Raw genomic sequence first — 26,226 nt, forward strand, 5'->3', positions numbered from 1 at the left:
ATTTATACATATCTGATGCATGTTGGGTAATTTGTACCACTAAATACATTATGTGGTTTCTAGCAATTATGAAACCCAACTCTGTCGTTTGTATGTCTATAAGTGGGGAGGCCTGAAGCAAGAGCAATTCACTTTTGTTATAGTTTATGCAGAAACCAGAAAAAGCACCAAAATACTGTATGTGCCGAATTACAGTTGATAAATCCCTCTTTGGATTATTCAAAAACTGCATAATATCGTGGGCAAACATTGCCAGTTTGATTTGTCTTCCATGTAACCTTAACCCCCTCAAATTGTATTATTTTGGAAAGATCTAGCCAATGGCTCTATGGCTAAGTTAAATAGGAGTGGGGATAATGGGCACCCCTGACGTGTGCCTCTACCAAGAGAAAATACTTGAGATAAAACTCCCGCAACATGGATTTGAGCCATGGGGGCAGAGTACGTCGAACTCAAATAAATCCGCAAAATGACCTTGAAAACCAAACATGCACAATACAATATGTAACCAGGACCATTCTATACTGTCAAAGGCCTTTTCCGCGTCGAGAGCTGTCAAGGGGTCCGAAAAACCTGCCTGTTCCAGCACACACACACACAACACTTTTCTTAAATTGTGGGTAGTAGATTTACCCTATACAAAACCGTCTTGTGTCGGACTGACCAATCTCGGGAGACACTGTGCTAAGCAATCCGCCGAAATTTTGGACGTGATTTTAACATCTTGATATAAAAGGGATATAGGGCGGTATGAACTCGGATCAAAACGATCCTTTTGTTTCTTAGGTAGAACCTTTATATAGGCTAAAAGACCATGTTGTACATATAAAGGTGTGGAGAACATAATACATAGGGCTGTCAGAAGGGATGTCACCTCCTCAACCAGAATCTTGAAAAATTCAGACAGTAGAGCATCTGGACCTGGCACTTTTGCATTGGCGGATCCCTTAATAGCAGACACAACCTCCTCCGGGGTTATGGCAGAATTTAGTGAATACAATTCGTTCTCTGACAAGTGAGGGAGAACCAATTGATCCAAAAAAGACTGACCTGCAGACAAATGCTAACCTTGAGTTTTATAGAGGAATTCATAATATGCAGCAAATACAGAAGCTATGTCCCTAGGAACACAAGACATTTCACCCCGAGAGTTCTTGATTCCTGTGATATGCGGAGGAGTGCGGAAGCCCTTCACAGGATTGGCCAGCATTCTGCCCAACTGATTTCGGTTTAGATAGAATTCCAGCGAGCGAAGCGGTCATATCACACATCATATTGGCTTATCCAGAAATCACATGTTCTCTTTGCCTGTAGCCAAGAATTGCGGCCATGGAGAGAAAGGGAACTTTTGTAGACTAAATAAGCACTTCTTGCCTGACCACAAGCCTCCTTGTAATTCAGCATTTTTTTTAGTGTTGCAACATGAGCCATTATACGGCCCATAAGAACCGCTTTTGCAGTGTCCCAATTTAGCTGTGGGTTAGATTTGTGAATTGAATTGTGGTAATCCAAATGCAACCATCGATGCTTCAGGTATTTCTGAAAGGACTCCTCTTTGACCAGAAAGGAAGGGAAGTGCCATATAAAGTCAGATTTATGTATGTAATCATCTCATAGCAACTGAGACATGTGCATGAGCCAAAATTACTAAAGGATGGACCGCAGCAAGTTCCAGTTTTGTCAAGAAATCTTCAGTTGTTAGAACTGAGTCAATTCTGGATATTGTAGAGGGTGTACCGTTGAGACGCGAGTGTATTCTCTTTCCAAAGGATGCAAATGCCTCCAAGCATCAACCAAACCTGAGGACGAGAGAAAGTAACAGAAAGATTGGTTGTTAGTGAGAGTAGTGCTATGTCGGTGTGGCTGTGGTGTTATATCCTCGTTTGTACTTGGAACTGCATTGGAGTCAACCGCCAATGTTGGCATACAGGGTAGATTATGAAGATGCTCGGTAATAGATCCATAAAGGGCTCTATTGTCTTGATCGGTGCCATAAACCGCCATAACGGTTGGGAGAAGTGGCTAGGAACTGTAACGTGATCGCACCAGCACCCATCAAAAGGATCACAGGATTTGCTTGAAATTGTGCAGCCTTTGTACTAAGTAGAATCAATAGCCATTAAACATTAACCTGCTCGACAACCAGGTGCTGAAGCTCCCCAAACTTCTCCTACCCACGGTTTAGGCATGAGATGGTAGAATAATGAAGTCAGGTGCATCTCTTGAAGAACAGCTATATCAGCTTGCAATTTTTCCAAATGCCGTAGTACTTTGGTACACTTATTAGGTGAGCAAAGTCCTTTGATATTCCAGGTCACTATTTCATTTAAGGAGGTTTAAAAAAAAAAAAATAAAAAAGCATAGTATTGCTTGCAGAGGTAGTGGCCAATGAATTTGTTCCGCATGGCTGTCCTAGCCAAGTAACCCCGCGGATTGGTGAGCGTCATCATCCAAGATCATAGAATTATAATCACAGATAGCTCGCTGCCAGAAAAAAAAAAATGCAACGAGATAAACAAACGAAAGTTCCATGTAGTAAATACAGGCAATGGACTTCCTTTTTGCCCTAATGTGGAGTACTTCCATTATTGGAATAATTCTTGGACGAAAACAGACCTTGTACTGGCAGTAACTGTGAGCAATGCAATAGAATACCCTTAAAACTATTTCAATGCCGTGAGAGCTATTACGAACATCCGGCATCACTGCGTGGCCATTTTAGGAACCGAGATATGTAAAATAAATGTTCCTAGTATCCCCTATCAAATAAGAAAACTGATGTAAACCCAACAGGCGTTTGCAGGCATATGGTTTGAGAATGCCCAAGAAAAATATCAATGTGACAGCCCATTAGGTCCGTGGTGAGGAGGAGGTAGATGACTGTACAGATTTGTTAAGGGGAGATGTTCCCAACTCTCCACCAGAGAGACCTTCATCTTCCATTGCATTTACAAAAGTAGCAGCTTGATGAGTATTTTTAAATATCTGAGCTTCTTGGACTGATAGAACATTTTTCAGCACAGCTGGATACATAAGAGCAAGTTTTACACCTTTAGAGATTAGTTGTTTACAGATTGGTGAAAATGTACATTGCTGTTGTTGGAGTGTGCAATATGAATGATAAAAAATCAGCACTCAAACAATCTATTTTGGAGATGAGTTCAAACTGGCTGTTGGTGGAACTTGATGAGGGTTGACTCCGAAAGCCCAAATGAACAGGATGGGGACAAAACTAACAGGATGATTCCAGTTGGAGGTTGGAACTAGGCAACCACAAAAAAGAGAACATCTCTGTGAGCAGAAATTACATACCATACCAGTTGTTGGGTATGGGGTTGTGCATTGGGAAATCTACTTCAAGGAATTCTCCAAATATCCTGCCAAGGGGTGTAAACATTGAGGTTATCTGATGACACTCAAAGGAGCCGGAACCAGCTGGTCAGAGGACTTCAATACAACAATGACACCTACTGGAGAATATCATCGGGCACCTGGGAGCAGTGTGTTTCTGTGGAGGACACCTGAGTAAGGGGTGGGTGCATGGGTGTGTCTGAAGGTGGCAAGGGGTCCTGGAGTTATAAAAAGAGACAACTGCCCAAATCTCTGTTTCTCTCTCCAATCTTAGTAGAACCCAGCCAGGGTGCAGGATATAGAGGACGGAATCGTGCGTAATGTACCATTTTGCTTTGTCTATGTGATCATTATTTAGCTTTTTTGGAATAACTGTTGATTACTTGTTAATTCTTTTCTCGGTTAATAAATATCTTGTTATTTAAGATCTGTGTGATTATTAAGCTAATAGAGACTTAGTAGAGATACTGACATTCAAGAAAAGGGATAAGGGAAACAGGAAAAATTGTCCTTCAGTTGTGGTTTCAGCTGAATATTCTGAGAACAGCAGCACCTTTTGTTCATCTACTGAAGGGTTGAGACAGATAGACGTTAAGAAGTTGCATTTTGTCAGCAAAATCCACATATTGGGCGAGTATGGGTCGCGGGGTTCAGAAGGAGAGGAAACCAATCCCGCAGTGATAAGGTTAGAAAATACCACTAGAGTGGTTGCCGAGTCAATAGTACATAAGAGAAAAAGTGGAAAGATAGCAGCTCTTTATGGCAGAAAATAAATCTAGAATGACAAATTCTTTTATTTTAATTACTAAAACAAACTTCTTAGAAACATAACTGGTAAAAGAGGCCATGGCAATGTTTAACCGTGACTTTATAAAATACTCTCACTAAAGAATCCAAGATGTGATTATACATGCTACTGTACAATTATATTAAATGTTTCACTATTTTTTTTAAACCAATTTTTTTGTTTTTTTATTTAAAGTTTATTACATTTATTAAATATTGGACATATTTCGTTGAGTGATGCATAATTATAGCCTACAATGTAAATTAATAGGGTTCTAATTCTCTCCATATTCCCATGCAAAAAGTGGTACAATTTTTTTTGCATGGAAATACGGAGAGAATTAGAACGCTAGGGGCGGTAATAAATGCACTTAGGACAGATGTTTGTCACAACATATTAGGCAGCATGGTGTCAGGTACTGTAAAAAAAAATCTTCACTGTGAGATAATCACAAACAATGCACAAAAAAGTGTGCTTTGATATGCAAAAATAAAAAACTGCAGAGTTTGTGTTAATCATTAAAGATATACAATAGCTTGTAGAAGAGCTCAGTTTCAGCTGTTTAGCAAAAGATTTCTTCTGCAAGTCATGCAAACCAGCCCCCCCCAAGCAACCGTCCTGCACACAAAGGAGCAGGGAAGCCCCGTTCGTATCTAGGAGTCGTTCGAATTTTGGATGTCGTTAACCCGGGGACTACCTGTCAAAGCCTATAGCTAATAGCTTAAAAGCCACTAAGCATGCAAGCAAACGAGAAAGAATTTGCCAGGGAGAGCAGATACACCCAACAGAGTTAACCCCCCCCCCCCCCAGCATTGTAATTCTATCCGTATTTCTGTGCAAAAAGCGTTACTTTTTTTGCATAGAAATTTTTTTTTTTAACATCGTTGGCCTATAATGCTTAGGCATAACTCACCGAAATATGTCCAATATTTAATAAATGTAATAAACTTTAAACAAAAAAAACACAAAAATCTGGAAAAAAAAATAGTTAAACATATAATATAACTACAGTACAGTAGCATGTATAATTATATATATATATATATATATATATATATTTTGTATTAGACTCAATACCTCAATACAGCTATTTTGTATTGAATCCAATACAAAATTATTTTAATTTCCCGCCCGCACCGGGAAACCCCAGAGAACGTCTCTGCAGTCGCTGGCTGAGGATCCGAGGAAGAAGACATGTCCCGAGGACCTGCAGGAACCAGCAGGACGCCGGGGGACAACAATGGAACAAGGTAAGTTTTTTTTTTTGGTGTTTTTAGTGACCCCGAGTGTGACTCTGGATTACCGCTTTTTGCATGGTAAATCTACCCCAAGTCACACTCGGGAATACCGCTGGGGGGGTTAAGGGGGATATTGCCCACTGGAGAGACTCATAGTAGAGGACAACATGGATGCAGGCCACATTAGTTAGTAGAGCCCAAGCTGGTGCACTTTCAGTATAGTAGGACTGTCCGTTCCAGAGTCTCGTAACATATATGTTGCGACTGAAAAGCAAATAAGCAACATATAAGCTCAGGTATGAAAAGACATGGCAATAAAAACATGACAATGGTCCCCAAGCCTCATCTGCACTTGCATACACTAATGTTATCAGGATTTTCTTTTCTGCATAATCAACTGAATTATTGCTTTATGTTCACAAAAAAAAAAAAAAGTGTGCACAGTTACATATTCCATTAATTTCATAAATTCCATAAATTAACAAATGGTCCTGAACCGGACTTTTAGAAAGCACAGTGAATTGCGTTATACATAGGCTTTCTCACTGAACTGGCTTCATGACTGAATCCGGTGCACAACACAATTCAGTGAAGCCCTATCGAATTCTGAATGGAGAAGAAATAGATCTGCAATTGGAGAATAAGTTACAAGTTCTCCAATCACATTCATTCAACTAGCACCAATCCGAGTACTTCAATAAATAAGCTCATTACGGACCCACTAAGTGCTGCACTAACTTTCGTCCCCCTTACTTAAAAAGAATGTCTTTGGTGCATATACAGACAAAATTCTCTACTCATCTACATTTGGCACCCCCCGTGTAAACCTTTCAGGGGTAAAAACAAACTAGGATTTTACATTTGAGGAGGTTGAAAAACACATGTGTTCATTAGCTCACAGATGATTCAGCCTTGTGAGAGCTTGGTATTTTTAACTTTGGCATGTGGGTTTAAAAAGTAGTCATTCAACATATTCTGAAATTGATAAAGCATTGAAAATTCAAATCAAACCAAGTCTGCATTTTGCTGATTTATGCAAGATGGTTAGAAAATGAAAACAAAACAGAACTTATACACAAGTTTATGAAAAGCCACATAAAAGATCTCTTCTAGATTTCTAGACCACATACACTCCTCCATGCAAAGTGAAAATGCATTAGCAGAGGTCAACACATGACAGCTGCCGACATTCTGCTGATCGCACAAAAATAGAAGAGCAGATTGCATTAAACTCTGTTTAACAGAAGGAGTGCAGAGTCCAAGCAGCTATGCCACTGCTTCTTTTATTTCCTAGGCCAAGGTAAAAAGCATGTTTTTACATAAAAAAAAAAAAAAAATAATTAAGCCTTTATCTTAAAGACTGACAATGTATGAACAAAACTGGGATTATGTTTACTGATGCTGGCGTAGAACAGCTTATTATAAAACCATGGACTGGCAGAGATCAGAGCACCGACCACATTTAAACAGTGGGTGCACCAAAACAGATTTTTTGCTCCCAGGGTTTCTGAAAATTCTAATATTCGCAACCACTGGACGATCTTCAAGTTACAAAATAGTGCCCACGCTACTATTAAGTGACCCAAATGAAGTAAGTCCCAAGAAAGAAACACCGCTAAATGCAATTTCCCAGCAATACCCTCTCCAGGTTAAGAAGGGAGTTGCAACTTGAGTCCAGTGTTAAACACAGACATTTCCTTTAAGCTGGGTGGGAAGAAATTTTAGGTGGGTGTCAGCCCCAGTATTGTGACCCAACTCTTTAAAAAGCAACCAAAAACAGCTGGGTAGTCACTGAAAAGTTCTGGGTGGTGCACCTAGCTAAAAGGGGTTGGAGAGAACACTGGAGTCAATAAAGCTCAGGGCCCTGAAGCCATTGTGGTCAAGAGCAAATTTTGGTTAGAATCTGAAGGGGAAAGTATTGATGTACTTGATGTGATTTGGAACCTTTAGAGTTGGATTTAGACAGAAACTTTGCAAATACCCATTAGGCAATGTATAATCACATGTGTGTGTGTGTATGGGTCTGATCAAAGGGTGGGGTTGATAATATACACCCAAGTTAAAACAGATAGGTTCCAATTAGGGGAACTTAAAGGGAGATTGTTCATATATGTAACTGGATTGTAATAAAGGTCTGTGTAAAAAATGTATTTTAAACTAATTCAGAGCTATACTAACTTTGCTGAACACCAAGCCAAAACAAAACAAACAAACAAAAAAAAAAAAAGAGAAAGCAAAACAACGGTCAATGGACCTGTAAAAAAGGCTGCTGAATTGTTCATCATTATCATCTTTCTATCAGCTTGTTGTATGTATGTACGTACATCAGCTTCTTTTTTATCCTTCTAAGCCTATGATGATATATATGCTCCAAAGACTTATGTGGGCTTCCTGTACATGAGTCATCAAAGTCTATGCAGCTTACCAGTGTTAGGATGCTACAAGCAGCAGCACACAATTGATAGGTCCAAGGTCAGCATTCCTAAGTCAGAGGAATCTAGGAGAGGTGGGCTTAGAGATTAAAATTCCAGTTTGATTTTAAACTCATTTTATCTAATCGAAAAAAAGAATCCCCACTATATGCTACAATATTCACTTATAATTTCTTATGCATTCCATAGTTAGGGTTCACTTTTTAAACCACATAATGGGCATCTCTTACAATATATCAGCATTACACAATACAATAATGATATAAGCAGTTCAAACCTTTGCTGAAGAGTCCTTAAATTCACTGAGGTTCTCCTGTAGAAAATAAATGGAGATGACACGTAAGCTGGCATAGTTGGCAGTAACCAGGGCCATGGTTGTGACCTTGAGACAATACAGCTACTCCTTTAAGGGGGGGAAGGGAATAAATCCTTTGATACTGTTAATGCTGAACAAAGAAATCATGGAAACAGCTATAGACTGTAATGACTATTTTATTTAAGTAATGCAAAGGTAATTAGTGTCCCATTATTTAGAAAAGAAAAAAAGTATTTATATAAAAGCTAATGATTGTTAAACAACAGCTTTTTTGGCACCCAGTATCATATGAGTAATCAATGCCAAGGTTTACTAGTTACTAATTTAAATTAAATGTACAATGTGATATTGTCTATAGAATAGACTCACCAAAATATGTCCAATATTTATTAAATGTAATAATAAACTTTAAATATTAAAAAAAAAAAAAAAAAAAAAAAAAATCTGTTAAAAAAAAGAAAAAAAAAAAAAAATAGTTAAACATGTAATGTAAGTGTACAGTAGCATAGATAAAGAATATATATTTATTATCTGAAAAATGTTTTGTATTGGACTCAATACAGCTATTTTGTATGGAATCCAATACAAAATATTTGAATTTCCCACTGATCCGCCCGCCCGCCCCAACATCCCCGGGAAACCTTAGAGATTGTCCCTGCATTGCGTGGCTGAAGATTGAAGACGACGGACGTGTCCCCAGGACCTGCGGGCACCAGCAGGATGCAGGGGGACGCCGACAGAGCAAGGTAAGTGGGGGTTTTTTTTTTTAGGTTAAAGCTACCCCGAGTGTGACTCGGGATTACTGCTATTCATAGGTAAAATCCACCCCAAGTCACACTCGGGAATACCACTAGGGGGGATAAAGTGAGAAAAAAATACAGAAAAATAGATCCTAACGACACAGGGCATTGAACAGTGTAAGGAGCAAAGGGTGCATTAAACTTAGCCACCCTTAGCCTTCAACTGCAGCCTATGCACTTGACATAATTATGCTTGACGGCAAAAGAACTGCTCTTGGATTGGCGAGAAGATGATTATAATACAGCTGCAAAATCTGCTAATGGATAACGTAGGGAATGGGGTTATTATAAACATTCGAGGATACAAAGCCACATGACCTTTTCAACTAAAGAGCCACAGCAGGCACTTAGTTTGATCACCAGATTTTACTGTGGAATCTTTTAGGATCGCATCCTAGAAGGCACATTTCAGCAGAAGCTCTGAGGAGTACAGGAGATATTCTTTATATTACTACAGGATCCAAACATCATTTTCAGTGCTTTCTTCCAAAGGGTAAAAAAAAAAAAAAAAAAAAAAAAAAAAAAAAAAACCTTTTCCTCTGCTTATCTGCGTGGTTTGCTTGTAGCAAATAAACTCACATAATTAGAAAAAACTCACTGCTTAGAAATGTTGAGGCACTTTGGAACAACTCTCTTGTACAAATTTTTGTTTCACTTTATGTACAAAAATATGACTGCTAGGTCCTTTAAGTTTTTTTTTTTTTTTAACCGATAATTTTAGAAAAATACTAAATAAAAAAAATTATATAAATTATTGCTATTTTGAAGGAAGGAACTTGAAAGAATATGGACTCTCTTTAAATCCACACAGGTCAGCCTTTTATGGATACAGCCTTCCTTATGCTATACTAACCTTTACTGAGGAAAAATGTGACGGAGAATAATGTGTATCAATTTTGCGTCGCTTTTGTTCTGTAAAAAAACAAACAAACAAACAAAAAACAAAAACAAAATGAAAACATGAAAATGTAAGCAGACCAACTAATCTCAAATAAAACTCAACTTGCATAAATAATCTGGTGAAAATGGAGGTCAAAGTGTCTGGATTTGTAACTGAATAGATTTGGGTGCCACAGAAAACTAAAGTTTAACCTTTGGTTAGAGTTCTTGACATTTTCAAAGGATAAAAAGATTTACTAAAATTAAACAAAAAATTTACAGTGTGTTATCCAACGTGAAATCAAGTGTAAAAAATGTGTCATTTACTGGCACAAGTTAAACCTTGTAAAACTTTGTTTTGGGGCAAGTTTCACTTTAAATCCATATTTCAGACATACAACTACACCAATAGCTATCATAACAGCAGCAATATTCGATAACTATCACCACTAGTCTTTAGTTATATCATTATGCCAATATTTATGTAGGGTAACCTTAAAGATGATCAAATAGAAAAAAAAAAAAAAAAAAAAAAAAAAAAGTACCCCTCTCAGTCTCCGATGTGTCAGATCTGGGAACAGGCGACTTCAAGGACCCAGCTACGGCTGTCTTATCTCCACCTTTAGAGCTTTCCTTCGTTTTGGACTCCTTCAACAAATCTCGTTCTCTAGAGAGCTCCTTCTCTGTAGCCAGTTTTGCCTCAACACCAGTTGTAGCAGCTTTAAATTTTTCTTCTTTCTTAAATTTTTCTTTTTCTTTGTCAGATTTTGGTGTCTTTTCCTTAACATCTCTCAGCTTTTCGTCTTTATTTGCCCGATCTTCCTTTATTTTATCTTTACCATCCTTTCCGGGAGCCTTTGTCTCTTGTGGGGTAGCTGGAGTTTTTTCCTGTTTGTCTTTCTCCTTTTCTTTACCAGTTTTATCTTTGTCTTCTTTTTCTTTAGTAACTTTGCTAAAATGGTAAACAAAAAACCATCAAAATGCCATTACATACAAAATAAAAATAGAAAAACAAACAAACTTTGTTTAAACTTTGGTAACACCAGTAGATGGTGCTGTGTCCTTGTGTAAAGTGTGTAACAAAATATTAAAGGGTTTGTTACAGGTTTTATATGAGGATACAGCACCATCTACTGGTGGCTAACAACCATGCACAAACGATAATATATAATATCAATATATCAGTTCACGGCAATTTTAATGTAATTTCTATTGACTACTGTTTTGAATATTAGCTGTGAAATCCACATTTTGAGCCCTAGGTTTATATTCAAGTCAAAGCAGGTTACCTGTATATACAAGTAAAAAAGTACAGTAGTTTAAATTTGAATCCATTTATATATGCTTATAAATGGTAAGTATAGGCCTCTGCATATATGGCAGCTTATCAGTCCTTAGATGTGAAGGCTGCATTAGTTTATCTTTTATCAGGTTATTTTTCCATCATTTACCTGGGAAGCCTGCCAGTCACTCTTTCTATCTATGGTGACAATGATCCAAATGAATTAGCCTAATATATAAATAAATATATAGATAGATAGTAAGTCATAAATGCGTGTAGCCAACTACCCTCACCACCACATCAGCATTTGTTAGCCTAGAATTTTCCCCTTGTAATGCATTTCTGTGAAACACCAAGCAGTAGCAACATAAATATAATTTAAAACCAACTGGCCGATAATGGAATGAGCCCTTCGTAATGTACTGTATGTGTATTGCATAAAGATTTTATACACTGAAATTATGAAAAGCGATCACAATCAACAACACCCTGCCGTCAGTCAATGTTTCTAAAAGCAGTAGAGTTTATTCAACCACTATAAGCATTTTCTAAATGAATGCACTGGGCAGGCATAGGAGGGAGTGAAAAAATAAAATGCTGACGTTCCCTACAGTATGATGCATTATAAGGTTTCAGGTCTGCGTAAGCACCCAGGCAAGGAAAACACTGACTAGAGGCTACAGTAGTCTGAAAGCAGTTAATAAAAAAAAACAAAAAAAAAAAAAAAACACAAGTTTAGCATACGATTTTCAGACATGCCTAACACTTAAGGTACAGAACACATACCTATATGAGTAACTGTTTCCATTGTTTGTAGTAACTTTTGGTGTTACACCAGAAGCCTGGGTAACAACTTTTGCAGCACTCTGAGATTTTTCCTTTATTTTTTCTATGATCAGAATAAAAAACAAAAAGGCAGTTCAGGAAACAAAAACGCAAAACAAATAATCAAAAGGAATAATTAAATATGATTGACATGGAAGGAAAAGCCAATAAGCTTTTGTCATTCAATGTACATCTGGTACCAAAGTGAGATTTTATTAGTACCTGGCAAAATGTCTCCATAATAAAATCTGTTCTTTTATTCATAATTTAGAAATACTGAATTGATCAGGTTTGAGGAAAGCTTAGCTTAAAATCAAACCCGATATTGACCTTAAAAACTGTAAATGTCAGCATTACTAACCAGCATCCTCAGCAGTGCTTTCTTCAGGCATAGTTGCGTTTACCATAACTGAAGGTGACTGATTCACTGTACCCGGACCATTCTGTACTGGAGATGGAATGACACTCCTGGCAGGAGGATCTTTGTGATGAAATTCATTTTCAGGTACCATGAAAGGTTTCCGGTTTTTCAACTGTCCAGAGTAGCTGCAATTCACAAAAAAATGTTAAATAAAGCAAGAAATGTATTTACCAAATCCAAATTCCTGTGAAGCTTTGAGTTGACTTGCTGTCTACACTTGAAAATAGGTTCTTTAACTGAAAACAAAAAATCCCCCAAACCATCTCCAAATAACATACACCTAGTAGACAGGGCACCTAAAAAGAGGAATCAAATTGAAGTACATCTACCCAACAGTGGTCTTATGCCCTGTACCAGCCAATCTTTTTAGGACGGAAAATATTTAAAATTTTTAGTAGGTTAGAACGTCCAGATTTCCAAAATTTGTTTTGGGACTAGAAGAGATTTTTTTTTTCTTGAGTACAAAGAACTTAAAACATCAAAATATGTTGCCCACAGTTGTAATGTAAAAATATTTACAAGTTCCTAAGTAATTTTAGGTAAGTCTGTTTTTACCTTACATTATCAGATCCTGCAATATTTCAGGCATGTAATCCCAGTTTTTAAACATAAAAAAAAAAAAAAAAAAAAAAAAAAAAAAAAAAAAAAAAAAATACTGACATGTAGAGATTTTACCTGTAAATTAAGTGTTTGCCAGAAGTATTTCTACAAAACAAGGATTGCCAAAATCCAAATATATTCAACTCAAAAATAGCATCACAAATTTTAGGAGGCTTTCGGGCACAAATATTACAACGAAAAGAAAATAAAATGTTTAGTTTCACACTTAAACTACAAGTAAAATAATTCACACAGATTTAAATAAAAAAAAATTTTCCTTATCATTGTGGTCTCACGCTTCTTCAGGAAAAGTGCTGAGACCTACCAATACAACAATTTCACCAATGCTAATAAGCAAACAAATATGTATATTTAATTTTCACAATTTCGGTTCGTAATTTGCATATTTACCTACCAATTTAATGGAAACTGTAGCATAACCACTCAGAGGTGGAAGCCGTGTCCAAAAAAGAAAAGTGTGGGTCACAAACTGGATAACAGCACAGCCAAACAGCAATACAGCAACCAGGAACTCACAACATGGACTTTCTAGGGTTCCGCCTACAAATATTTATATAAGAGGTTTATCAAGTTTGTTTAGAGATATCATGATATGTTTAGAGGTGAACTATAATAAATGCATAAATACAAAAAAGGAATCTGAGATCAATGGCATTGCTTATAAACTAAAAAAAAGAAATCAATTGAATATTGGCATATATACTATTTAGAAAAATAAATTTCAGAAAATTGCAACCCCATTGTGGTCTCAGAGTTCAGATTTTCCTGAACGCAAAAGACAACCTATCAATTAAAAATTAACGGGAGAACATTTTGAAACAATGTTCTGTACAAGGGGGTGCTGAGAAGTTCCTGGCTTTGCCCAGAAAGAAGAGAGCCAGAGTTATGAAATAACACATTTATTCAATATATTTCCCACTGAGACTGATGCACTTGGTACAGGGTAGTTGCAGCTTTTCTAGACCGATCAAAGTCCTTTGGTTGGGCCGCAAACCAGCTCTCAGCAGCATCTTTGATGTCAGAAATGTCCTCAAAACATTGCCCCTTCAGGTGTTTCTTCAAATTCGGGACGTGGCTCATCTTCAACGGTAAAATGCCCAGTCTTGAAACGAGATATCCGGGTTTGTGACAGTGTTGTAGGAAGGACACTTCTCCCTCAGTGTTTGTGACATCTCAGTGTAAATGTCCTTTGCTGACTTTCCCTGGAGAAACAAACTTCATGACAGCCCGTAACTCCAACGACTTGAAACTTGCTTGTGCCATCACAGCTTCTCAATAAAAGAAAACAGTTGCAAAGACCTGATATTTGCACAGTTACATACTAAGATATGGCTGTCATATACCCCACACTAATTTTTCTATTTCATCTGGAAGGGGGCAAAGCCAGGAACTTCCCAGCACCCCCTTCATACAGCTTATGGAAGTTTTGATCAGATACCACAAAGAGGAAATGGTAAAAGTTGAACTCGAAATGGATACATTTTTTTCTGAATATGCAGCAATTGTGTCTTCTGAGTTGTTTGAAACTCAAAACAATGAAATCAAAGTATTCCTTTTTAAATTCAATTCACAACTTTTTTCAAAGAAAATACGTTTTTGAAGGATCAGCAAGCATTTTTCACAGGCAGAGCCTATAAATGGCAAGGCCAATCAAAATACCAATACTCTAGATATTCACGTAAAAAAAAAACTGATGAACAATCAGACACAATAGATGAAAGTGAATCTGGGAGTTCTTCTCAAGCCTCTTCTAATATAAGAGCACCAAGTATTACTTCCTCCTCACAAAAAAAGGGTATAAAAAGACAAAAAAGAGCTATTTCTTAATTCAAGAAAAACAAAAGCATAAAAGACAAAAGAACATAAGGAAGATACCAGTTTAAGAACAGATTCAGATTCTGACACACAAGCTATGCACAGGTCCAATGCACCAGCAGTTACACATAACTGCCCTACTAGGACAACTCTCTAATTTAGACTCCAGACCAAAAGATACCAGTAACACCCTTTCTTTTTTAGGCACACTACCTCCCCCTAGCGGGAACCCCAAAAGTAGGACCAATTATCTGACACTGAAATAGAGGTTTTACAATTACGTCTTAGTTTTTGTCCAACCAACACATTTGATAAATTTTAGTTTGTAAAAGATGTACACTTATTTGCGCGCAAACTGTTCTGTGAGAAAGAACCAATTGAAGAGGAATGATTCTCAAAAGATTGGTTGAATTTTAACTCAATTGACTTTAAAATACTAAGAGATTTGACACAGCACTATAATGAGAATTAACGAGATGAAGATCAACAAATCGGTAAAAGAAATATCTAGCCTTGATAATGCTGATCCTACATGTAAAATGATTCCAAAATCAACACGATTTATGGATTTACGACAGAATCCGAACATATATGCGTTTGTACAGCAGGTAACACAAGCAACAGAATTATAAACCAAAAAGAGTAGTTCAAGCAATTTAACAAAAAAACAATCACAAGCTATTTTGAAGCTCCAAAAAAATACAGAGATTATAATAAAACTATTGGAAAAGGGTGGGGACGTGGTAGTACTGGATAAGAATAAATAGAAAAAGATGTGCTTGAGAATTTTAAGCAATGACAAATGGTATAAACCAATCCCAACAACCTTAACTGAAACATACTATGTGGAATATTACAAGCTAATTAATGAAGCTCATAATAATGTTATTGATACAAACATATATGATTTTCTTAAAATAAAATTTCCAGTACTGCCTACGTTCTACACCCTACCGAAAATTCATGAGAATCCTATTGACCCTTCATGACGCCCAATAGTGTCCGGAATTGGGAGCATATCATCTAACGCAAGTTGTGGATCAATACTTGCATCCATTTGTTCTAAGTCTCCCGTTCTATATTAAAGATACACCAGAACTTTTGAAAATGATTGATGATCTACATGTAACTGAAGGAGCAATTTTGGCAGCTATAGACATAGAAGCATTATATGTAAGCATCCCACATAGAAAGGGTTTAGATGCTATAAGTGGATATTTGGGTGAACATGGCCAAAGAATTATTATTATTACACAGTATTTATTTACGACATTATATTATGCAGCGCTGTACAAAGTGCATAGTTGTGTCACTAACTGTCCCTCACAATCTAATGTCCCTACCGTGGTTATATGCAATTCATACAGTCTAATGCCAATTTTAGGGGGAAGCCAATTAACCTAACTGCATGTTTTTGGGATGTGGACGGAAAGCGGAGTACTCAGAGGAAACCCACGCAGACACGGGGAGAACCTGCAAACTCCATGCAGATAGCGTCCTGGCCGAGATTCGAACCTGGGACCCAGTGCTGCAAAGGCAAGAGTGCTACCACTGAGCCACCGTGTTGCCCTAATGAATCAGTTTTTATTTTCATTACTGGAATATATTTTGTTTAGGGATATATTTACCTTTGATGGCCTCACGAAGTGACCCAACTTATGCCAACCAATACTTGGGGTATGGGAAAGGGATTTATTTGGTGATGAGTCCTTGTCGATGTACCTTCCCCACATTTTATTGTGGAGAAGGTACATCAACGATGTTATTTTAATATAGACCGGATCTACATCAACTTTGCATGAATTATTTGATAGAATCCAAGTGAACACATACAATTTAAAGTTTACTATAGAAATGAGCACTTCTTCTATCCCTTTCCTAGATGTAACTATTGATATTATTTGGCAAAATACTTTGGGTTTCAAAAGTATCCCGAAAAACAACCACAGGAAACACTATTTTATCTGCCAAAAGTGCCCATCCCCTAAGCTTGAAAAAAAAGCATCCCCTACTTACAATATTTGCGCCTACGCCGTAACTGCTCACAGGAAGAGGATTTTGTAACAGCAGCCAAAATTAACATCATTAAAGGATACATTTTGTAACTACTGAAACTAAAAATGGAGAAAAAAAAATAAATACATTTGGCACTTTTGCCTTTAAGAGATGCAGCCAATGTACGTGGATCCGTACGGATAAATATTCCTTTAAGGTACACATTCAATTTGTTCCTCGTTTTGTTATTAACTATAATTCACTAGGTGTAATATATTTGGCCTTTTGTAGCTGTGGCAGGTTCTATGTTGGAAAGACAAAAAGAACTTTGAGAAAAAGAATTTATGAGCACGTGTACAATGTAACTAGTGGTAAGATCATCACACCACTGAGCTTTGACATGGGAACCTGCCACAGCTACAATAGTAACAAAATGAGATTTACAGCCTTGCATCAAATTATTCTAAGCGATAGAGGTGGTGATTTGGACAGAGAACTTCTCAAAAAAAAAAAAAAAAAAAAAAAAAGTCAAATAGATATATCAATTAGAGGCCACATAATTTCCTGGACGTAATGAAATTATTAGTTACTTGATTCCTTTCCTCTTTTCTCCCTCCCCCTTTCTTTTTTATAATATTGTATTTATTATTTTTTGTTCATCTATCTATCTATATATCTTGCTAGTATTGTATGTATTGCATAACAATGGAATTGCATTTAAATGTTACTGCATAAGAAAGTGTTCAATTTGTTAGCCTCTGGTACACAGGGAGCACAAAGCCCCACATTTCTCCACCATCCATGGTGGGTAGCCGTTGGGGATATATCATTTTAGATTTGCCTGTCAGTAGACATTTCGGACTCTCTGTCCCCTGAGCATCTTTCCCGAACTGGCTTCTGCTTCCGATGTACGCAGGGAGATAAAGCAGGGGAATCCTCTACGTCATGCCGCATGTTTCATAGTTAAATATAGTTACATAGTAGGTTAGGTTGAAAAAAAGACATAAGTCCATCAAGTTCACCCACTAGGGAAATAAACATATTGCAGATATAAAACCCTATAAGACATTGTTAGTCCAAAGTAAGGCAAAAAAAAAAACCCTTATACAATTTGCGTCAACAGGGGAAAAAAATTCCTTCCCGATTCCATGAGGCAATCAGATGTTCCCTAGATCAACAATCACTGCTATTTTTACTTCAAAACCTTAATATCCAGTTATATTCTGTGCTTCTAGAAAAGCATGCAGAGCTGAAACTACTTCCTGAGGGAGCCGATTCCATATTTTTCACAGACCTTACAGTGAAGAATCCCTTCCTTATCCGGAGCTTAAACTTCTTTTCCTCCAGATGCAAAGAGTGTCCTCTTGTTCTTTGTAATGATCTCAAAGTGAATAATTGGGAAGAGAGTTATCTATATGGACCATTTATATATTTATACAGGGTAATCATATTCCCCCTTATACGTCTCTTCTGAAGTGAAAATAGATTCAGTTCAGCTAATCTCTCCTCATAGCGGAGCTCCTCCATTCCTTTTATTAGTTTAGTTGTCCTTCTCTGCACTCTCTCCAATCCCACAATGTCCTTTATGTGAACTGGTGCCCAAACCTGGACTGCATATTCCAGATGTGGTGTGACCAATGCTTTGTACAGGGGCAGGATTATGTCTCCATCTCTGCAGTCTATTCCTCTTTTAATACAAGAAAGTAATTTACTAGCTTTATATATTGCAGCTTGGCATTGCATGCTGTTATTAAGTCTGTGATCTACCAGAACCCCCAGATCCTTTTCCATTTCTGACTCCCCCAAATGTATTCCCCCTAGACAGTATGGATCATGCATGTTGTTAGCTCCCAAGTGCATAACTTTACATTTATCTATATTAAATGTCATTTGCCACTTGGCTGCCCAATCACACAGTACATCCAGGTCTGCTTGTAGATTATAGACATCCTGTATGGACTTAATTCCATTATATAGTTTGGTGTCATCTGCAAACACAGAAATTGTACTTTTATTCCCAAACTCTATATCATTTATAAAGATGTTAAATAGTAAAGGTCCCAACACTGAACCCTGGGGTACCACTAATACCCTTACACCATTCAGAGTATGAATCAATAATTACAACTCTCTGGATGCGATCTTTAAGCCAGTTCTCTATCCATTTACAGATTGACTTTTCTAAACCTATTGACCCTAACTTGCATATTACCAGTCTGTGGGGTACAGTGTCAAATGCTTTAGCAAAGTCCAAGTACACTATATCAACTGCTACTCCACTGTCTACCTGTTTACTTACTTCCTCATAAAAAGAGAGTAAATTTGTTTGACTTCATTTTTTTCCTGAAGCCACGCTATCACTTATCCTATTTTCTAGCAGAAACTCCTCTATGTGAATCTTTATCAAATTCGCTAAGACCTTTCCAACTATGGACGTTGGCAGTGACATTGCTATGCTATTATGAATTTCGACTTGAGCTCTGCCATTTTCCTTTGAGTACACAGAGCTAAAAAAAAAAAAAGTGATTAGTAAATCTGCCTTTTCTTTATCACCAGTTACCAACCCAGAGACATCCTCTACATGCTCATTTTGGGGGGGTTTGCTTACTTTCCTTTGCAATCTGTCTTTTATTTTGAAGTTTTGCACATTTTATCTCATTTTTACATCCTTCGTTACATTCTTTATAGTTTTCAAACAATGGTGATCCTTCATTTTTATATTTTAGGAATGCCCTTTTTTGTTACTTATGGCTTTTTAACATCAGTTGTGAGCCACATAGTTTAAGAGGCTAAAAGTAAAACCTAATTACCCATTGGAATATATTTTTCAGTGTGCTTTTGTAGAACAGAAGTCATAATTCTCCTCACTCATTAAGGCTTCTAACGCCCCTATTTTGTTTGCTAGACTGCTCTTACCATCATTGTTTGCCAAATCCTTTTGTTTTTCAGTACAACTAGTACTGCACAATCCAATGTTTGTTCATACATTTATCCATAACCCTCCCCCAACTATCCCCAAACCACCCTCCACTAGTATCTGACCCCTGACTAACCTTTCTACCACCTTATTTGACTGTCCCACCCCCCTTAAATATCCCTCCACCAATACTCTAAATCTTTCCCCTAGCACAGCAGACCCCCTTTCATTTAGGTGCAAACCATCTCTGGCATACAGGTTGTACAATGAAAAGTCAGCCCAGTGCTCTATGAACCCAAACCCTTCCCTTCTACACCAGGACTTAAGCCATGGGTTTATCTGTCTAAGCTCCCTTTGCCTTTCCTGTGTTGCACATGGCACAGGCAATATTCCAGAGAATATAACCTTGGATGTTGTGCGGGGTGAATTGAGGCACGGGATCCCGGCTACGTCGCTCTATATAAGCTGGAGCAGTAGTAGGGTAAGAACACTAGCACCAGGGCAACATGTACCCGAATCAGAACCCAAATTTATATCTGAAATTTAACTTTTGTCAGTGGAACAATCTATTAGGAAAGGAAAACCAAGTACAAGTAGAGGATGTTAATGCAACAGGTGGGATGAATGGGTATTCATATTTAGATTGCTTAAATCAATTGGGATAAGCTTATTTTGATCTACTTACTGTTTTTTATCTGTTAACATGGGAACTTGATATATTGAAATGGAAAGTTTCTGACTAAAAATCGTTATTGATTGGTAACATTCCCATTTTGTTTATCATACTTGTTTGCTTATGGCATACATGTGTGTACATCTGGGTATATACAGGTGTGTATGTAATATTATATATATATATATATATATACAGAAAAGAGACCCCTTTCATACACGTATATTAATTTACTATAGTTCATCTCATATCTCTAAACAAACTTGATAAACCTCTAATATAAATATTCATAGGCTGAACCCTAGGAGGTCCATGTTGTGAGTTCTTGGTTGCTGTATTGCTGTTTGGCTGTGCTGTTCTCCAGTTTGTGACCCACACTTTTCTTTTTTGGAGGAGGCTTCCACTTGCGAGTGGTTATGCTACAGTTTCCATTAGATTGGTAGGTAAATATGCAAATTACGAACCAAAATTGTGAAAATTTAAATATACATATTTGTTTGCTTATTAGCATTGGTGAAATTGTTGTATTGGTAGGTCTCAGCACTTTTCCTGTTGTGAATTCTTATCTGTTGTGAAATCCTCTGTGAATTATTTTACTTGTATTTTTAGTGTTGAAAAAAAAAATGTATATTTTCTTTTTGTTTTAATACTTGTGCCTTGAAAGTCCCTTAAAATTTGTGATGCTATTTGAGTTGAATATATTAACTGGGATTATTATTATTATTATTATTATTAATAAACAGGATTTATATAGTGCCAACATATTACGCAGCGCTGTACATTAAATAGGGATGTGGCACGTACTTGAATATATATAGAAAAAATATCTGACCATCAGAAAAACAAACCTATAGTAAAATTCAGATATAAAAACTGTCAACAGTTCTAATAAATAAAAATATTCTTCTCGAAAACGTTTTTTTCTCTAAAATTTTACCCCATTGCCAATGCATATAGATCAGGTCGTTTCTCCTTCTCCTCTTGACAGATTTTGTGAACTCTGCGCTCCAGGGCTTGTCCCAGATTTAAAACTTTCGGATACCATGGTAAAATTTTAGTGAGCACAATAAGAATATTCCTGATGTGAGTAAACTCTCCAGTCTCAAGACAATGAACGGATGCCTGAAAAATAAAATACAAACAAAACTGGTTGTAGCTGTTTATAAAGACATGTAGAGATAAGATTACAGCTTGTGCTGCTAATATAATAACTTGTGTACCAGTATGTGCTAAATGTATTGCATTACACTGGGGAAAAATTTTGAACACATTTTTTGTTGAATTTTTAAGCTTATTTACACTAAAATAGGTACTCATTGAGTGATTTGGCACGTGATTTGGGAGTATCAAAGAAGGCTTCAGAACTCCTAGCATCAAGACTGCAGGAGAATAACTTACTTGAAAAAGGAACAAAGGTATCGTACTTTCGTTTGAGAAATTGCATTTCTGCAGTACTTTAGAACCGACAGTGGCTTTGTGTATTGCCATAACATACCTGGTTTAATGGAGGAATTGGGAATTCCAATCTATAACTCAACTGAATGGCGACTATTCATCGATAGCTCAAAGATAATCTTCTACCTATTTGGATCAACTGAACACTGAGAAGGGATGTTGTAGGCGGTGTTGCAGTGTGACGGAGCTAAGGTCAGAAAAGGAAGTAGAGCTTGTGTCATTAAAGCTGAAAATTACCTTTGTTAATTTATAATGCCATTTGTGAACCACATGACGGAAATTCTCGTAATCCAGCTGGTCAGCCTTGTTTCCCCCATCAAAATTGGATGCCCTTAATATTGTCACAAATCCTGGATAGCTTCCACAATCCTATAGAGGTGGGGGGGGAAAAAAAAAAAAAATCAAGAAAAATTAGGAAGAAGGTGGAAAAGGTAAAAAGAGAGTAAAGTTAAGAGCAATAAAGTTGCGTAAATACTGGTTTAAAAAGATCTCCACCAGAAAGTGTATATACCAGAAAGTTTTTAACAGCACAATACTCAGGAATGACTAGACTGCAAGCTCACAGGATTAGCACATTTCATAGTGCACAAACAGTAGCTGAAAGGTAGAGCTCTCATCAGAACATAAACTGGCCTGTGTTACTAACAGATGAGGCCAATGGGATGCAATGGAACAGCCGGGCATGGAATAACAATGTGCTGCAGCGACTAACAATGTGCTGCAGCGACAGCAGATGCTGCCCCCTCCTTCCAGGCTTTGGCTGCCACACAGACGATAAGGGAGTGCTCTATCCAATTGTTTACACAAATAAAGAAACATTAGCTTGACAAGAATTAAAATGTGAAGATCCAAAAAATGTTCTAGGTTTATAGAATCTAGAAACATCCTCAAAGTAATTTAAAAAAACAAAAAACACACACACATATATATATATATTTTAACCGATTTGCCTGAGCAATGCATTTGAAGGCGCTTGCATACTGAACAGCACAAGGCCAAAGAGCATTTTAAAAAGTCCAGCATAAGGGTTCATAGAAGTATCTGTAAAGTTGTGAAAAGCACATTTATAAAACAAGGACTTGAGACAGACTGTGGCAGACATCCCTATGTATTAAAATTGTGTGGTAGGATGGCAAACATACACACATACAACCCTCTTAACAGCATTAGTCAATTGCGAGCAAAATGCCGTTACAGCAATACTTTATCACTGACCGAGGTGTAAATGTGAACTATCCTTCTCAGAGGAGTCACACCATAGCTGTTTAGTTGCATTTACCATGTGATATGTAGTGCAAGATCATACCTAAACAACCTACTTAATGTATACAAAACAAGGTAGGTCCTTGGACTTCGTATTTATTGTTAAGTGCAGTTGATTTAATACTTTTGTTTTAAAGAAATCTTAGTGCTGTGTGGTCTGCTCACATCTAGCACAGTCCACAACACAACCTGGTGCATACAATGTAATCATGTAGTGGACTCTTTCCATCCAGATGCATGTACTGTAAAATATGAATTTGGCTAGAATGAAGAACAGGCCTTTGAGCAGAGCAGGCAGCAAATGCTTAGTCTTCAGAGATCCTGAGTATTTTAAATTCAAATACAGGTAGTCCCTGGGTTACATACGAGATAGGGACTGTATGTTTGTTCTTAAGTTGAATTTGTATGTAAGTCGGAATGGGTACATTATTTTAATAAATGCAATTAGGACAGATGGTTGTCACAACATAATAGGCAGCATGGTATCAGTTACTGTATAAAATCATCACTGTGAGTTAATCACAAGCAAACCTTTTATTCCCAAACTCTATATCATTTATGAAGATATTAAACAGTAAAGGTCCCAACACTGAACCCTGGGGTACACCACTAATAACCTTAGACCATTCAGAGTATGAATCATTAATTACAACTCTCTGGATGCGATCTTTAAGCCAGTACTCTATCTATTTACAGATTGACTTTTCTAAACCTATTGACCCTAACTTGCATATTAACAGTCTGTGGGGTACAGTGTCAAATGCTTTAGCAAAGTCCAAGTACACTATATCAACTGCTACTCCACTGTCTACCTGTTTACTTACTTCCTCATAAAAAGAGAATTTGTTCTAGAAAAAAAAAATGGCTGTGATTCACTGTACATCACTTTTCTTTTTAGGCTTGAACATAATTCTGTAACCTTCACCCTAGCTTTTTGCAGCAATTGTTCCCATTCATCACTGTGGGAGGCAGGGACAGAAGGATAGAGACCTGCTGCCTAACAAGCACAAAACAGTTATTTAAACTTATAGATCATAAAAAATTATCTACTAATAAAATGAAAACTATTAAGGTTACAATACTAAAGTGTCCAAGATATAGATTACAGACAAAATTGTATAATTATATTCCTTTAATGAGAACATAGAAGAAAAATAAGAGCAAAAAACAACACAGTACCGGACCACAGAATACATAAGATTATGCATGTGCAATACACACTAATAAAATGCCTGCAAGTAACCTCAGGTCAAAGGCTTGGTGTTTCTTTGCATCCTGTAATAGCATGGATTTACAGCTATCCCATTGCAATGCAATGCAATTAAACAGTGAAAAGCAGTGATAAAAACATGTATGTAGGTATGAAGGAAAAAAACATATGGTCCATTTATAAATTGACTGCTATACAACTGACAACATGTAGTGTACAAAAGCGTTGTGTACATACAAGCACCAGCACACATCTCTGACCATAATGTTAAACCTTAGCAATCTCCTTTGAGCTGTTTTACATTTCCCCCTTACAGCCAGTTTAATTATGTAATGGACAACACAAACAATATCACAAGGAAGGCAGCGTTTTGCCAGAGAGTGTTTTGCGCTACAAAAGAGTCCAGTCCTGTAAAGCTTTTCTTTACACACACACACACACACGCACCGTACTTTACACGCTTTTTGATGGAGAAATGGGGACGGTCTGAATGCAGAAGAACTTGTCTAAAGAGACCATCTCCAATACATTCATCCTGCTGAACCATGATATAGAGTAAGGTTCTTCCAATGGTCAAGATCTTTCTAAAGGCTCTTGAGCATTGGTACATAAGTTGGTAAAGTTTAGGGGACTGCTATACCCAGATAAATAATATGCGAGGGGCTCCATTTAAAGGGGGAATTAAAAGAGATTTGAGTGGCAAGTGATTTGGGCAGATTAATGTATAGAACTTTCGTTTTGGAAAGGTTAACCATAAAATTACTATGACCAAATCTGCAAAATTCCTGAAACAATGAAGGAAGGGCGAGGAGTCAAATATAGGAGAGCATTATCCACATATAGAGCCATTTTATGATGGTTGGTGGGGGACTGTATTCCATGTTATAGAGAGAGGTTTTTGCAAATAGCAACTGCTAGATGTTCCATCACCAATGCAATGCAAAGAGGAGGGGAGAGAGCGGGCAACCTTTTCTGGTCCCGTTAGAAATAGCAAAGGTCTCCCTTAACCAGTACCTTAGCAGCATTAGCAGAATATAGGGACATATTCCTGGAACGGAACTCAAGAGTCTATACCGATTTGTTTAAGAGTCAGGTTGAGGTACTGAGCCAATTGACCCTATTTAAAGGCCTTCTCCTTATCAATAGAAATGAGATAATAGAATTTTTTGTTTTGCATACAAGATTAAATGCAGTGTTCTAGTAGGGTTATCCCTGGCCTCACTGCATGGAATGAAAACAACTTGGTCATTATGCACCAAGGTAGGAAGAAGTGGGGCTAATCAGTTTGCCAAGATCTTGGCGGATAATTTAATGTCTACATTTAATAAGGATATGGGCCTATAGTTTCTACAGATGGTACGATTTTTCCCTGGCTTTGGTATAACCGAAATATTAGCCAGGAGTATGGGTGAAGGAAGTGGATTATCTGCATCTACAGCATTGAAAATAAGGTTAAGTGCTGGGAGTAAGGTAATCGTGAAAGCCTTATAACAGCATGGGGTAAAACCATCTAGACTAGGGCATTTGCAAGTTTTAAAGGCGTTTGATAGCTTTGGCAAATTTTTCAGATGTAAGTGTGGATTCTAAGGAAACGATAAGTGTCGGTTCCAACATTGGTAGGGCCGTAATATGCAAGACTGAATAGATTTCATGAGAGGGTCTGCGGCAGGGTGTGCTAGTGTTGGGGAGAGGTTATATAGTTTAGCGTAATAATTTAAACACTTAGCAATAGCTCTTTTGCCATACACTTTAGCACCTTTGGATAACAGGAATGGAATTTGTGTTTTGGGTGGTCTAGGGTAAAGGGTTTGAGCCAAATGTTTCCTGCACTTGTTACTAAATTCATAATAATGCTTTGGCTTTGTCTCGGGCAATGATGGATTGAGAATCTAAGAGACCTAGGAGTTCCTGTCCGGTGTTTGAGAGGTCAACAAGTTTGCGGGGGG

General features: G+C 37.2%; 1 protein-coding gene across 1 annotated transcript in view; it reads right to left on the reverse strand.

Annotated features, from left to right (window-relative positions):
- Positions 1-26,226, reverse strand: part of LOC140342894 (THO complex subunit 2-like) — a 162,545-nt gene that overhangs the window by 41,711 nt on the left and 94,608 nt on the right. Inside the window, exons 27-33 of the mRNA XM_072429265.1 lie at positions 22,045-22,176; positions 21,290-21,474; positions 12,272-12,456; positions 11,872-11,974; positions 10,349-10,755; positions 9,778-9,836; positions 8,086-8,121 (exon numbers count right to left, since the gene is read on the reverse strand). Of these exons, the coding sequence (XP_072285366.1) occupies positions 8,086-8,121; positions 9,778-9,836; positions 10,349-10,755; positions 11,872-11,974; positions 12,272-12,456; positions 21,290-21,474; positions 22,045-22,176 (1,107 nt within the window). The remainder of the gene's footprint in view (positions 1-8,085; positions 8,122-9,777; positions 9,837-10,348; positions 10,756-11,871; positions 11,975-12,271; positions 12,457-21,289; positions 21,475-22,044; positions 22,177-26,226) is intronic.

Source organism: Pyxicephalus adspersus, chromosome W (genome assembly GCF_032062135.1).
Source record: "Pyxicephalus adspersus chromosome W, UCB_Pads_2.0, whole genome shotgun sequence".
In the NCBI taxonomy this organism is placed as follows: Eukaryota; Metazoa; Chordata; class Amphibia; order Anura; family Pyxicephalidae; genus Pyxicephalus; species Pyxicephalus adspersus.